The following is a 16,485-nucleotide window of genomic DNA, read 5'->3' on the forward strand; positions in this document are numbered from 1 at the left end:
CCAACAATATATACTGAGAAAATTAATGTAATTCACCATATTAACAGAATAAAGGACAAAAAAATTTTAATCATTTTCAATAAATAAAAAGGATTTGATAAGAACACCTATCCATTAAAAGGCATCAAACAAAAACCCTATCACTAAAATCATACTTGATGTTACATTGAAAATTTATATTAGAGCCCTGGCTGGTGTAGCTCAGTGGATTAAGCACTGGCCTATGAACCAAAGTTTGCCGGTTTGATTCCCAGTCAGGGCACATGCCTGGGTTGCGGGCTAGGCCCCCAGTATGGGGTGTGCAAGAGGCAACCACACATTAATGTTTCTCTCCCTCTCTTTCTCCCCTTTCCCCACTCTCTAAAAGTAAATAAATAAAATCTTAAAAAAAAAATTAGATTAGAAACAAGGCATACGTATCCACTTTCACTACTTCTATTCAACATTTTATAGGTGTTTGTTCACAGCAAAATTATGCTCAGAGACTGAGAGTGTCTTTGCCAGTAATTTATTTAACATAAATTCTCTGCTGGAAATAACATAATATCTCCTAAGCCAATGTCATACAGGATAATATCTTTTAATAAGCCAATACAGAAATACAAGTATACTCCAAACCAACGACAGATTCCAGGCACAGAGGAGATGAAAGAAATTTAAGTCCAAATTTAGTCGAGGTGGACCTTTCTATGAGTTGAGTTGGTTCTCAGAAAAGTCAGCTTAGCCAGCCAACCAATAGCCGATGTCCAGCTGCCAGCACTTATTGAAAGTCCCTTGTCCCCAGAGCACGATGCTAGTGGAACCAAGGTGCCAGGTTGACAGGCAAGGTGGTCTTCGTGGGCCACTGCACAGTTTTCATCACTGCTGGCAGAGAGTAGCCTGGCCCAAGGTCTTCAGAGAGCTATTTAGATCAGCTTTGCCTGACTGAGCACTCTGGGTAAGTCCTCATAGACTCTCGGTGGTCAAGTTTAAATGGTCATTATGTCATAGTTGCTCCACCATGTGTCCATATCAATAAGTGCAATAATTTTGATGACATCATCCTGACGCAACACCCCCCATGTAAATAAATTTGCCCTTGCATCAAAACAACATCACTTAAGCCATTACAAGTAGATTTGAAATCATAACAAACCAATACACAACAATAGCAAATCCTGGGCAGCACAATGAGGAAAGTAAGGCAATAAATAAATAAATAAATAAACAAATAAATAAATAAATAAAAGGGATAACTATCAGAAAGACATAAAATTATATACTACTGGGAGTTTGGCTTCGATTTTGTCCTTATCTTTCATATTCTCTATTTTCTTTGGTACATTATTTAAATCTCAAAATAATTAAGTCATTCCCACCTCCTGGATAATTCTTGTTGGAGATGATTCTGTCTCACAGAAACATTTTCTAAATCAAGGTATATGAATCCTTATTAGTTAAATAACTTTAATAATCAACTGATTAGGGTTTTTGTTTCTTTGTTTGTTCCTTTAGCTTAATGCAGTTGAATACCATTCTGGGCCCACCAGGGGACAAAGGTATAAAAACGTTTGAGGACCACAGTAAATTAAAACATGTTCCCACCGAGTAAAAAACCAAAGAGGCTAACATACTGATTTTTTTAAACTTTTAAACCTGGCATGATTTTATGGCAAAGTTCCTAGAGTACTTAAAAGTTATAAAAAAATATACTCAAATAAATGCTTGCGACAGTTCCACCAGAGGGGAAAACGTGACTTTCCTTTCGATGCCCTTCCCTGGCATCGGTTCAGTGCTTCCTGTCACACTTCATGGAGACGCAGTTCCCTGGGCAAGAAGCCTCACACACACAAAGCAAGGCTGAGGAGAGTGTGCTCGCTGTGCTCCCAGCTCCAGTTCCTTCTCAAAGTTAAAAAAAGAAGAAGAAGAAGTTCAAAAACAAAAACAAAAGCCCCGTTGTTTCCCACTGGCCCTAACGTTGCCATGGATCCAAAGCAAACCCCAGCAGCTCTGCTCACGCTGGGCTGCCCTCCTGAAAGCGGGCAGCGCTTCTGGGACGACTGCTTAGAAACCAAATGCATTCATGGAATTTGATGTGATATAAAAATAATAAAACATGATACTCACGAAATCCAGATACGCTACCACAACTTGCCAAACGGGGGCCTCCTGGACTCAGAGTGTCCTAAAGTAGCCAGTGAGTTCACGCTGCACCGGGGCCCCTCCCACGCTTGCTCAGAGAGAAATCTCTGTCCTGTGCTCAGCTTGGCTTGGCCGGTCTTCTGTCCCAGGAGTTCACCTGACAGGTCCAGACTCTTCTGATAGACAAAAACAGTACCTTTTGGACAATAATGAGCACTAATTGAGTATGTTACACCTTTCGTACACAGTTGTGTGTGTGCAAAACTTCATTTACTCCTCCAACAGTTCTCTGAGGGGCACTGCTTTCCTGCACTCACTGAGGCTAAAAAAGGTGAAGTCGTTTGCTAAAGTTCTCCCCACAGAGGCAGGATTTGAACCCAGCCCCATGACTCCACCCTTGAGCCCTGGCCCCTGGCCACCTGTGGCTGATAGCAGCCTTTTTTAGATCAGGAAAGGCAATTAATTGTCATCACCTCCACCCTTGCAATTACTACAACATAAGTCTTTGTTCCTTCTCCCACGTCAGTTTAGAACACAGGCGTCCTTTTCTCCCAGTGGGCATGGGTCACTGTAACCAACCTCGTGAGCAGCTTGGTGGCGGATGGCACTGTCTTTTATGCAGAGAACAATGTTGCTACCCAAGGCCTTTTCCTCCTGGAAAACTCAAGCCAAAATGACTCCTCCTGCCCTATGAACAGACCCAGCGAGGAGGCCTTGGTCTGCTAACTGAATCGACTGGCGCTGCAGGTTTGCTGAGTGAGTGAAGGACGGGCAGCAGAGAGAAGGAGCCTCTAAGCCATGGGAGAAGAACTCGGCAGAAGCTTTGTGCCCAGTGCCCGGATGGAGAAGGCACTCCTGCCTGGGAAGTGGACTCCTTCCTTACCATGTCCAACGCTGGACCCCTCCCTGGAGCCAGCCCCTCGGCAGACGTTTACCATTGGTTCACACAAGCCACTGTGGCCTAGGCATGGTGGGGTCTGAGCTTCTGTCACCTCCTCCCAGTTATCCCATTTTGCAGATGGAAATGCTGGGCATTTCTCAATAGGGCCATGAACACTAACCAAGCAGATGGCTCTTGGCTGCAGAGACAGCAAGGCCAGAGTCGTCGGTCCAGGGTCAAGCACAGTAGGCACCTTTATTCAAGGCTCACACACCGCCAGGGGGCGATCGCTACCCAACAACCAACCTCTTGGTTTTCTGTCTCCCTACAGTTTCTTCTTATTCGGGCAACAGTACATATGCCTTTTCTGTGTGGGCTCTTCATATTTACAATGGCTTATTACATCATGTGATACTGTGATACAAGAAGAAATAGACCGTTTGTCTCGGTCCTGGCTCCTGGCACACAGCTTCTAAAGCTCTGTGATTCCCTGGGTGGTGGGGTGGAGGAGCACCTTGCACTACTCTCGATGAGCCCCTTTCAAGGGACCTGAGACTATAGTAATGAGGTGACTCTGTAGGCCGCTGAAGAGCTTCAGGATGGGGTCTGGTCGCCAGGGAAACCAACCTTCCCATTAGGGGATTGGACCTTGCAGCCTCACCCCCACTCAGATGAGTTCCTCACGTTGGCCGGTGGTTGAATCTGTTGTGCCTATGTAATGGAACATCCCTAAAGCCCCAAAAGGTTGGGGTTCAGAGAACTTCCAGGTTGGCACATCTGGTGGAGGTGCTGGAAAAGCCATGTGCCGGGAGAGCACGGACGCTCCGCCCCTCCCCCCCCCACCTCGCCCTACGTATCTGGTCCATTTGGCTGTTCCTGAGTTATAGTCTTTATAATAAACCTGTAACAGCAAATTGTTTCCCTGAGTTCTGTGAGCCGTTCTAGCAAATTACTGAACCTGAGGAGGGGGTCACGGGAGGCCTCAAATTTACAGGCAAACAATCAGAAGTACATGTGGCCGAAGACTTGCAATCAATGTCCGAATTGGGGGTGGTCTTGTGGGACTGAGCCCTTAACCTGTGGGGGCGGCAGGAACTCCAGGTACAAGCCAGGAACGTCAGGATTGCACTGGATTGTAGCACAGCCTGCTGGGCAGGAAAATGCATCGTTGGGAAGAAAAAACTCACACATTTGGCGTTGAGAGTGGTCTGCTGGGTAAAATAATAATAATAATAAATAAATAAATAATTAAAAACCATAGTACATCAGTTTGGGGATTTTATATATTCAAAAAAATAACTAGATTTCAGCATCAGCACTGTTGATTTTTTCCATTTTGTTTCTGCTAAGTTTACATTTTTCATATAGTATTTTTTTAATTTTTAAACTTATTTTTTAATCCTCCCCCAAGGATATTTATTTTTTTTTACTGGCTTTAGAGAGAGAGGCAGGGTGAGAGAGACAGAAGCACTGGTGTGAGAGAGAAACACTAAGAGGCTACTTCCCTGCGCACCCCGACCGGGGCTCGAACCCGCTGTCCAGGTGCGGGCCCTGACCAGGAACTGAAACCACAGCCTTTTGGTTACAGGTCAGTGCTCCAGCCTGAGCCAACTGAGCGGCCCAGCAAGGGCTAAATTTTTTCTTTTGAAATCATTTTAGACTAACAGAAGAATAGGAAAAAAATTATAATAAACCCTTTTATTTTGTTGTTGTTGTTGCCTAATGTGTCAGTCTGGGTCCAATCACCTAGTAATTTGACCAGGGCAAGTTTAACATAAAGCATTATGAAACTGGAACAGGACAGTAACTACGTGGAGAAACCTAAAGGGCAGACTGTGGCTGAGAGAGAATAACCCAGGAAGAAACAGACTTAGAAGCCCCCCCGCCCCTGCCAAGCCTGGGCTTCATGGTGCATTTGGAGAAGTCCACTGTCTGTGCACGTCAGAGCTGGTCCACAGCTGGGTGTGGTAGGAAGGCCTGCTGGGACAGGCCACCACCATGGCCCTGGTGTCCCACTCATTACTGCCCAGGGGACGCGGGGAAGGCCAGGCGCCTGCCACGCTTTCTGCAGGCCAGTGCTCAAGGCTGGGGCAGGTAGCGATCCTGAGAAAGGAGGACGAAGGTGTGGAAGCCACAGCCCTCCCCACCAGCATGCCCTCCTGGGACACAGGCCCCTCACGTGCACACCCTCGTCCAGGCCCATCTGCCTCGCAGCCTGGGACTAGGGGAACCAACTCAAAAGAGCAGCTCTGGCCCCTGGTTCTGCGAGTAAACTTTGGCCCGGGAACTTCACGCCTTCTGCCAGCATTGGTGAAATGAGAACAGGCCAACTGCTTAGGTTGCAGGCAGGGTTAAAGTGCAGCCCTTCCCAGTTCTTGACACAACCCTGGAGAGCCCAGGTGAGCCCAGGCTGGGGGTGGGGCGCCACTGTGAATGGGAGCCTGGGCTTTGCAGTGACCACACCAGGAAGGTCATGAGAAACAACCCTCCCAGGGCACAGGCATGCTGTGGCTCGTGGGTGGACATGCAGACAGCGTGGGGAGCCGGTGTGAAGGCAAGTTCTGGAGCATGCTGTGCCCATGTCGGGAGAACCAGGGTGACATGGCCACTGGGCCCAGGCCAGGCTGCAAGGTCGCCAAGTGCTGCCCTCTCTAGACATGTGGCTGGAGCAGAGCACCACCAGATGCTGTGAAGGACTGTGAAGAAGGAGCGAGACAAAGCAAACCATGGAAGGAAGCCCCCGGCCCCTCTTAATACCCTCACTACAAAACTTCACATCACGGTCACTGTTAGGAGCTGCGATCAGAGAGTCCAGTCGGTGAGCACTGTGCGGATGGTGAAGCAGAGAAGCAGACCCGAGGCAATGAATCTACAGGGGCACCATCCACCCTCGGCCACCCAGCATCCATGAGCAACATCCTACACACGCTTGGACTGCCTTACAACAACTAAATAATGCAATATCTCTCCCTAAAAAGACACAGCCATCTTTGTGACAAGTGAAAAAGTTCATCGCCAAATGAGAAGAGACACAGCCCCAACAGTCATGCACCCATCACTGTATCTACTCCTCAAATTCAGTGATGATTCCACTGAAAATTCAGTTATCTGAAGGTTAAACTGAAATGCCAGCCTCCAACTGTTTGTTTATAAGATAAAAACTGGGGAGAAGAAAATGGTTAGTGAAAAACACATGCATATAATAAGCAAAGCACGTGCATAGCCACTACAGCCCCCGCTTATGTGACAGGCAGCTAGGCTGCAGGTCGGCAACATGGAGGCTGCCTCCCTCAGCTGTCCCTCCCGGACCTTCTTTGCCCTCAGTGGGCAGAGTCACCCAGAGCTCCATTTCGGAAGGCCCCAAGTTTTCAATAGTCTTGCTGGGTTTCTGTTTTTGGGTTGCTGCTGTGTTCATAAACCTTTACCATTGGTCATGAAAGTGGTAAGAGATGCCCCGATTTCCCAGATGCCATCGGGCACCATAACCCCCCTGGCCTCCATTGTGTTGCAGAAACCCAACATCCCCCTTGGTGACTGGGATCAATCACTGAAGCCAGCAGATTAACCCTTTTTTTGCCCGTTGGTTCAGAGGCATAAGGAGCCCAAAGTGGCCCGGTGGCAGTTCAGTGGGACCACGCCCTCTGGAGACCAAGCTCTCCAAACCATCCCAAAGTGCCCTGACAAGAAACGAGACTTCTGCAGACGTACCCATGAAAGGGGCGTTGTGGCTGTGGGGACACGACACCACACTATGGCCCCTGGTTTGAAGCGTGTATTGTATCCTGTGATGCAGAACCCGCCCTTTCAGGAGGTTGCCTCCCATTCTACCTTTCAAGCGGGTCTGCCACTTCTGAGTTATGGCACGTGGGATAAAACCACTTCATTTCACGGGCATGAGTCCATCACTGCACTTCCTTTGTTTGGAATGAATTTCCTGATCACATGCCACGTTGTCCAGAAGGCCATTCCAGCGGACAAGGCCTTTGTGATATCATGGATACCAGTGCCAGCAGAAGCAGGAGAGACAGGGAAGTCAAATCCATATCCAGAATATATGTCTACTCCAGTGAGGACAGCTCTCTGCCCCTTCTATGATGGAGGAGGTCCAGTGAAACCAGCCTGCCACCAGGCGTCTGGCAGGTCACCACAGGACTCGACACCGGTCCGGGCTGCTGGCAGCTCAGGCGCCCAACAGCAGCAGCAGCAGCAGGAGCAGCAGCAGCAACAGCAGCAGCAGCCAGGTCAGCTTTGGTGAGGGAAGGCCACGATGCTGAGCACATGCGCACATCCAAGCCAGCCACTTGGTCACTTCACTAATGGACACACTGAGCAAGCCCTGGACTGGTGGCAGTCAGAGCCGGCTGAACAGAGTACTTGGACAAGACACATTTAGGGTACTGTCTAGGTCTGACACCCAGAGGGCCTGTCACTTTCCACCTGACAATCCAGGGCCTCTTCTGCAGCATGAGCCTGTTCATGGGCTTCAAGGGGAACACGGTGTATTCACACTGTGTTCTTTCAGAGGTCCATCTACGTGGCTCTCCCAGAGCCAAGTTCCCAACCCTGTTCCTTCCAAATTGTGGACCAAATATTAGGAGCCTCTCCTGAATTAATACACGTCCGTATACTGGCCACTTCCAGCTTCAGACATGCTGCCCCAAGTTCAGCCCCCGACGGGACCTCCCTTCACCACATTGGCAGGGCCGCCTTCAGTGGGCCCCCAGTGCTGCATCTGTCCGTTTGGGGCTGGCACCAGCACACCCTGCAGACCCACGCGTAAACCGGGCTCTCATTTCCCCTTCCACAGCTGCTGGTTGTAAGAACCAGGCCAGGGGTCCAGACCGGGACAACGCAGGTCCCAAGGCTCACAGCCCCGTGCTGTTTCCAGGCCACGCTCTGGGTACTGAACAGACAAGTCCCCAGTAAAACAGATGACAGACAACAAAGCCACTGCATCCACAGACATCTTTGTGTGTTGGGTCCTTCCATGGCCACAGTGAACCTCAGCTGGAAGGGCCCTGATTCTGGTTCTGGCACCTTTTGATGACTTTGGAGCCGATGTTTGTTGAATAATTGTCTGAGGGAATGCCTGCCTGCCTTTTGGGTCTCTGCTTGGAAACATCTCAGGTCAGGTGCCACAGAGGACAAGAGGGAGGGCAGCTGGGCCTGGCTTTCCTGTGGCCGCTGTGCGGCCTCAGTCTCGGTGAGGCCCAGGACCTGTCGGTCTGCAGATAAGAGCGCTCGGGCGGGACGGGTCTCAGGGCACCGTCCAGGTGTGAAAGTCCGCAAGCATTCGTCCTTGGGGAAGGCGCGGCTGGTGCCCTCAAGCACATTAAACAAGGGCTTCCCCCGAAAAGCATCAAGTAGTTTTTTACCAGACAGCTCAGTCCTTGCAGGTGCCGGGCAGGCGCAGCAGCTTCTCAAGGCAGCCCTGCTTAGCTCAGGGTACAGATGTCCATGGGCATCCTGCCTGCTGCTGGGGGCCACACCAGGGGAGCTGGAGACAGGAGGGAGCCCCCGGCCTCTCCACTGGAGAACAGCATGGGCCAGCCTGCACTTGGACGCTCCGCGTTCTTGGCTGAACATTTGCTTTGTTTGAATCAATTAATCCGGCTCTCTACTCTTCCCACCCCCAACCTTGCTTTTAGAAGAACATTAATATTCATGTATAAATTAAAAATAGCACAAAAAGCTGACTCCTCACTTCCTGCCCCACAGGCCGTTTTCTTTCTTGGCCGGAGCACAGGCCCCGGGTGGCAGCTCGGTCAATGCAGCTCTGTGTGCTGGCCTGGCTGCCCCAGCCACCGCCACTCTGCCCTCAGCATCCATTGGCCGCCTGGGCCTGCAGTGGGACTGCACAAGGGGCCCACGCCCAGAGGAAGGGATAAAAGGCGGCCCCTGCCCACCTCTCCTGCCACACAGGACGCAGCAGCCAGGAGGTGACCACGAAGAGAGACCAAGATCACAACGTGAGGGGGAGAGCCCTGCTTTTTGGGGGGAGGGGGCAGGGGACGCAGAGGGTGGGTTGGAGAGCTGGGCGGTCGTTTAAAAAGATCCTTTAGGATCATTGCAGCATTTCTAAAGTGCTGCAGTGGATCTTACTACTGCATCGGAGACACGACTGCCTTAACCTGTGGCAGCTAGAGGGTCACTTTGCCTATGTTTTTATTACCATAAATCAGAGAAAACCGCCATCTGGGGCTCAGAGGTGATTGCTGACATTTCCCCAGAAGTACCACAAATATTGACTCTTCCTCTTCGAAGAAGACGGTTCTGCTTCTTCAGGACTGAGGATGGCAGCAACCTGATGCTAGTTTAGCTTCATCTTACAGATACGTGTTTTCTCTCTTCCTTGCACCTGTCTTGGCCCCAGGCGTGTGCCGGCCTCTCACTGTTCCAGTTCCTCTCAAGGGGGAATGTCAGGGTCCTCTGGACACCACTCAGAAATCCCATGGCAACTGAGAGGGCTTTGCAAGTGAATTATAAATCGGGTCAAAGAAATCAGGGTTTATGGTGGGTTTAACCGTCATCAGTCTTATTATTTCTCAGGGGACTGTCACATCATGTGTGATGTGTCCTAAGAAGTGAAAGCCCAAAATCTCTCATTTTTGATATATAGAGATTAACGCAGGAGGAAGAGGCTGATTGATGCAGGAATAACATTCACGGAATGAACAGGAAACACGGATATTTGATTTCTATTTCTCTTAAAAGATAAGCTTGAAACTATCAATGGTTTCTTCGTCAAAGGGAAGAATTTAACAGGAAACTTGTTTTAACTAACTTGTAGTATGGCTATGAAGAAAATCACATTTTATGGAGTTTTTAAACATATATAGAATGTTTTATGTCTCTTCTCTTAAAAACTCACTAGTCATATTTTTGCACAAAAATAAATTTACCTTCCTCTTCCCCAAATCATCATGGACTTTGAGAGGCATCAGGATAATGTAAAAGTTATGGGTTTTTTTGTTTTGTTTCTTTTTTAAAAATTGATTTGAGAGAAAGGGAAGAGAGAAAAAGAGAGAGGGAGACATCAATTTGTCATTCCACTTATTTATGCATTTATTGGTTGGTTCTTGTTTATGCCCTGACCTGCCATTAGCCAGCACCCTTGGCACAATGGAATGATGTTCTGAGCAGCTGAGCTACCTGGCCAGGGCTTGTTTTATTTCTTAAAAAAAAAAATCAATAATTGAAACTTGAGTACAAAGGATAAGAAAGTAGGAAATGTTAAAGATTTTAATCCACCTGAATTGTTCTATCTACATCTGATTTCGCCAATTATTAAGGACTTCAGAGCAAAGCGAAGCATGCTGATAACCAATAGCATGACTCCCGCAGAGATCAGGCCAAGACAAACATCCTCAACTCTCTGGCCTTAGGGAGGCGGAAATAAATAAAATTTTAAATGTTTTACTCCAAGTTATCTCGAAGATGTGATATGGGAATGATTTTTCAACAATTTGATGTAATTCTTGTATTTTTTAAAACTATTATAGTGCTAGGATTTTTTATAAGAATTCAAGGTCAAAAGTTGGTAAATTTCTCCTGCGCGTCTCGGTTTTGTGAAACAACTGAAAACTGCCCTTCGTGAAATGCGCTGTGACCCCCGGGACGGCGCAGGTATTTGTCTGGTGCGCAGGCCCTGGCGTCAGGTGCACGTGCAGGGGAGCTGAGCGTGTTTGACTTTGACGACTGCTCGGGAACACTTGGGGGAGAAGGATCGATACCCCCACCATTCGCCTGAGGCAGCGCCTCCATCAGGACTAAGTCACTAAGTCAGTACCTGGCGGTGGTGCCGCCACATCCATTCCCATAGCGGAACCAGCTTAATTTATAACCTGAAAATACGTTTTTTGCTTCTGGTCTGTCAGTGCACTTTTCACTGATCTTCCTTTTCAAAAAAGAAACTGTGGCAAATCTACCACAACTTATTTTTCCAGTAAAGATTTGTATTTAAAATGAGTCAAATGTATATATTAATTCAAAGGAAAGCAAATTCCTGTTTTATGATCCTTGAAATCTTTTGGAAGGACCTGCACTTCTCATACTACATTTGTTCTTAGTAACATGTACGTGCTGCTGAATGAATGGGGGTCTCCTGTCTTCCAATCGTTTATCGAGAGAGTACAAAAATACTACTGGTGTTTGTGCCCTCATGTGGCCCCTCGTCACCTTACCTCTTTCTGACTGCATCTAACAGCTTGCAGCTGCCCCTCTGCTCGCCTGTTCTGTTGCTGACGGGGAGCCCTGCCAGGGCACAGGGTGGCCCCAGGGGGAGGCAGGGGTCAACCCCAGCACTCCCTCCTGCTCTGCCTCCACATTTCTGTTGAAGTTCCCCGTTAGCCAAACCCAACCAGAGAAGCCAGAGGGCCTGGGGACTTGTCAAGGTGGCAGACAGGAACAGAGAAGGGACCGGGGAAGAGCATCCACTCTAAAAGGTGGATGAGAGGACGGTGACAGCCCAGCAAGTTCCCAGAATGCCCTGGTCTAAGCCCGACCAGGGAGATGCACCAAGGCTGGCCCGGCCCCCTCCTCTGGCTCAAGGTCTGCACAGGTAACATGTTAACTGTTCTGTGTAACACAAGGCAAAAAGCATGAGAAGGCATCTCTCCTCTGCGGACCCCTAGGATGTCTGAGCTGGAGAAGGCCGTGGTGGCCCTCATTGACGTTTTCCACCAGTATTCCGGAAGGGAGGGCGACAAGCACAAGCTGAAGAAATCCGAACTCAAGGAGCTCATCAACAACGAACTTTCCCATTTTTTGGAGGTAAGTCTTGCTTTTTCAAATGGACTGTTTATGCATTCTCCTCTCCACTGAAAAACCACCGTGCTTTTCTCCTCTAAATGGTCACGAAGGTGATTCCAGGTCTATTTCAGGACTCCTAGGCAACTTCTGAGAACTGTGCGCACACCAAACCCACATTATGGAGGCTAGCTTAGCTGGGCCCCGTTGTCTTCATTTTAATTTGCCCCGTGTATAGTAGGAGCATCAAGGAAAAACTGCTCTCAAAGGCAAAAGTTCACATTCCAAACAGTGCTGGCTTTTTGTGAAATGTCTAAGGCTTCACAGCAAAGATGGCAGAATGGATGGAAAACAGACTCATGACTTTTCATGGACCATGGTGCTATAAGAAAGATGTTAAAGATGAGCTTGTGTTTTGGAGAAAAGGGTTACTTTAGCTTAGCTAGATGTTTCACATCCCCCATGGCGAGGAAGATGCTGTTCACTCAGCAGACATTCCCTGACCACTCTCAAGTTCAATACTGGGAGACACAGCTCCAAAAATGTGGCCTCTGCTCCTGAGGCACCCAGGCTTGGCCATCAGTGAAGGGCCACAGCCTTCCAGACCAAGGGCGTGAGGGCCCTGCCCCCATTGGAGGCCTGGGGCTGGGGGAGGGCTTGTCAGGTGCTTCATGGGATAAGGGACGCTGGGGAGGAATGGGCTCCAGGTTAGGACCCTAACTTGGGAAGCTGCCTGAGGGCTCCTGGTGAGTCCTCCTTCCCCGAGCAGGCCCCACTCTGGCCTGTGGTGAAAGGATGTCCAGACACCACACCCAGGATTCGCTTCCCTGCCCATTGGTGCCTGCCCTTGGATCAGCCACCCATAGTCTCTACTGCACATCAGTCTTGTGCCTCAAGGCAATGAACTGCAATCTACCTGGTACCTGCCCTTCCCTTAGCACCCAGAACCAAGGTCACTGAAGTGACTAATCACACAGAGGGGAACAGGCCAGCCAATGAACCAGCACACTAATGTGTGACCAGGAGCTAATTCCGGGGAAGATGCCAGAGCACCCGGCGGTGACAGGGAGCTACCCTCCCAGCCAGCTGAGCCTCTCAGTGTGGGGCAAGCCCCAGGCTCCAGCAGCAGGGCAGCACCCACAGTCTGCAGGTTTGCTGGGGTCTCCTGGCCCACTCCCACCCAAATACTCCAGTGCTGTGAATGGCACCAGCAGAGCACAAGAAGTGATCTGCAGGCTTGAGGTGGGGTTGGGGAGGCATCCCTTCGGGTTCCAGGACTGGTTTCTCAGGCATTCATGTCCTGGTGGCAGCTTCATCACTCACAGCTGTTAGTTATCCAGTCCCACCAATTCTGCCTTCTAACCTAACAATCAGAGTCCCAGTTTCTTCTGTAAAAAGGCTTGTTGTAAAGATGAAATAACAGTGTTTTTAAAGTGCTTAACATATAGAGAAAGCTCATATAGTTAACCAGTAACTGCTATTATTATTTTAAAAGATAGAAAAAGCTCACCATGCAGTAACCTCAACTTATAAAAGATAAGTAATTCAAGAGTAGTATACCAAGGTATCTTGAACATCTGTTGGCCTGGTTTTATCGGGGTAATTTTGGTTTGGAGGTAAACCTATAATGTAACTGCAATAACACCCTGCTGCCATCCATCTTTTGGCCAATGCTTTAGGTCCCACCCAACCCCCACCGGAATCTCAGTCTTTCACAGGTTCTAGACTGCAGAAGCCACTGACTTCTTCGGGCCCAGCAATGCTGCTCTGGAGACTGGTCACTCTAAACAACCCGCATCGATGCTCATTGCCACATTTTCTCCACCACGGTCAGAGCCCTGAACCGTGTTTGTTCCTCAGAGACTTTGTAACCGTTCACCCGGCTTCTGTGTCAGGCAGAACTGTCGGGAAAAGTCCCATGACACCTAGAAAGCAACTCAAGTGGCAAAAAGAACACATAAGGTTAACAAATTTAAGGCATGCTCCCAAGAGTTACTTCAGCAAACAAACAAACAAACCATTTTCAAAAAACAAAAGTCTATGGAAGCCCTCACTTTAGGAACTTCCACACATAGAAACTAAAAAAATTAGGGAGCCAAAAGTTCATTTTTTCTTTCAAGACATTTGCTTTAAAATGCTCCAGCTGACTGAGATGCTATTGTTGTTTTCCCGGTGTTTTGTTTGAAGTGTAGCAGTAACAACCTGCAGGATTTCAGACCCGGGTCGTTACATTCAGGCTCTACAAGTAGCCAGTCCCACTGGAGCTGAAGTGATGCAGAGAAGGCACAGATCCCCCACCAAAAGTCCCCACCCGGGTCACAGCATAAGTCTTTCCAGTATTTTGTATTTTACCCCTTAGGTGGTTTCTGATATGGATTTTTAAAACCAGCCAACTTTTAATCATGTTTTGATGGCCTTAAATTTCATTTAAAAACTAGCTGGGTGACTGATCTCTCGTAGGAAATCAAAGAGCAGGAGGTTGTGGACAAAGTCATGGAAACACTGGACAACGACGGAGATGGCGAATGTGACTTCCAGGAATTTATGGCCTTCATTGCCATGGTTACCACTGCCTGCCATGAGTTCTTTGAACATGAATGAACTAGAGAAAGCAGTTGAGCTGTTCCTGTAACAGAGGTGAAGGTCGCACAAGGAAACAGAGAGAAAGGGCTTGCAGGCTAGTAGGAGCTGAGCTTTTTGGCCCTGTTGTAGCAATTAGGAAGCTTGATTTACTTTGTGAATGAAAAATTGAAAACCTCTTTCCAAGGGCTGTCTTTACCGGTCCCTATCATTACTTCCGCTTTGTTAGGCATACGTGCTAACTGACTGGTCCCAGGGACTCCTGGTAATGCCATGTAGGAAAGTCAGTTCTCAGTCACAAAGCCTGTGCTATACTGACTGTTACAGCTGCATAGAATCCTACCCCAGAAAAAACAAAACTGACTACCAAAAAAAGACCGGGTACTTGTGGTTTCCTTAAGTCTCCACTACATGTGAAACTACAAAGCTCTGTCCACCCTTTGAATAGGCTGCCGTTTCTTTAATTCATTCATCAGCAGTGCAAACGGAACCTAGCGCAGTTGGATGGTGTGACAATGCTGTCCCACTAGCCTGCAAAGCCTGGCTCATTTAAATCCCTTTTGCTATGGTGAGCTGTGATTACTCAGTAGATATTTAATGCTAACAGTTCTAAATGGAAAAATGTCTTATAAACCAGCAAGTACTGAGACTAATCAAAACTGAGAATCAAAATGCTACATATTCCACATTCAGTGGAATTGTGATGGGCTCACACCTGGATGGATCTGTGCCACATGGGTTTTGCAGGAGGATGGTTGGGTTCAGGACCAAGGTTTCAGATGAGCCTCTGTGGAGATAAGTGCACTGCAAGTAATTTCGTCTCTTCAGCTCCTTCCCTGTCTGTGAAATGATGGGTTACTGCTGACGTGTCTGGTCTGTTGGTGAATGTCGTTCCTGACTTGTTTGTGCTGCTCGTAAAGTTGGTGTGTTTGGAAAGCTGAACTTTATGTTTTTGCACCCACGAATTCAAATAAATCGAGTCTCAAATAATCAACTTACTAATTTTAAAAATCACTTTCAGGAAAATTCAAATTAATACTACCCACCTCTTTTTCTGTTTTATTTAAGGACACAGCTTCATTAAACCTGATCGCTTGTATTTGCATTAAATAAAAGCACTGCGACAAGTCTCCGTAGCCGTTAAACACGAAATAAAAGCGAAATACGTACCTGCAAAACTGGAAAGAGGAGTCAAGTGCAGGAGGGCCGGCTTTCCTCAGTGCTGCAGTTGCCAGGGCGGGTGTGAAGGTCGGAGGTCGGGGAACATTTAGATTAGGGCGGGGCGCGAAGGGACCGGGCGGGATGAGAAGCCTGTAGGGTCCGTGGGCGAGGAGGGACAGCAATAGGGGGCGTGGCGAGGCGGGGCAGGGGAGGGGTGGGGCGTGGAGAAGCAGACGTGAGAAGAGAGCGCGACGTTGGACCACAACTCCTCCCCTTTTTCCGCCCGCCCGCAGTGGTCAGAACTTCCGGTCAGGTTGGCGTTACGTAACCTTCCCTGGGCCAATAGCTATGCAGGGAAGTTGCGATTGGTCTGAGCGGATTTGTGACTGTAATGACGGGCCCGGGGCACGGTCCACAATGAGCCAAACTCCCCGGGATCCTCCGCTCTGCTGCAGGCCGGGCTCCGCCCCCCAGGCTCCGGTCCCGCGTTCTTCTAGCGGGATGTGTGGGGTGTTGTCACTGCTCTCTGGCGGGTTTGGTTCCGCGTTATCAGTGGCCCCTGTTGGACACTCGATCCTGGCCGCGGACCCAATAGAGAAGGCTGGGTGGTTGTTGTCATTTCAGAAGACCACCCCCCACCCCGAGGGACGTGGCTGGACTGAGCGAGCTGCCCCTCCGGGAAGACTCTAGCTCCGCGGCCGCACGGGGCTGATCTGTCCCCTACGGCCCCCCAGACAGCCTCTGGCTCAACAGGTGCAGCAGCACCAGCACCCGCACCAGCACCCGCACCAGCACCCGCACCAGCACCCTAGGGCAAATGCAAACCCTGCACTGCAGGAGCCCCTCGCGCTGTTCCTGAGAAGCCTACCGCGGTGTGCACAGGACGCAGCCAGGGGAGTGCTGGGCGTGCACATCAGGGAGTGGGGGCCCACGGCGTTGGGGCGGCTGAGGGTAAGGGGCCAAAGCAGCTCGGCCTAATCACTAGGTCGGGGAAC

The 16,485-nt window shown here is 49.1% G+C and overlaps 1 protein-coding gene across 1 annotated transcript; it reads left to right on the forward strand.

Annotated features, from left to right (window-relative positions):
- The first annotated feature begins 8,737 nt into the window (after window positions 1-8,737).
- S100B (S100 calcium binding protein B) lies at window positions 8,738-15,477 on the forward strand. Its single transcript, XM_037158170.2, has 3 exons — window positions 8,738-8,970; window positions 11,635-11,773; window positions 14,210-15,477. Exons 2-3 carry the CDS (start codon window positions 11,636-11,638, stop codon window positions 14,348-14,350), a joined length of 279 nt encoding a protein of 92 aa, XP_037014065.1. The 5' UTR covers window positions 8,738-8,970; window position 11,635; the 3' UTR covers window positions 14,351-15,477.
- The last annotated feature ends 1,008 nt before the right edge of the window (window positions 15,478-16,485 follow it).

Source organism: Artibeus jamaicensis, unplaced genomic scaffold, assembly GCF_021234435.1.
Source record: "Artibeus jamaicensis isolate MK-2021 breed Jamaican fruit bat unplaced genomic scaffold, CSHL_Jam_final scaffold_474, whole genome shotgun sequence".
Taxonomy (NCBI): Eukaryota; Metazoa; Chordata; class Mammalia; order Chiroptera; family Phyllostomidae; genus Artibeus; species Artibeus jamaicensis.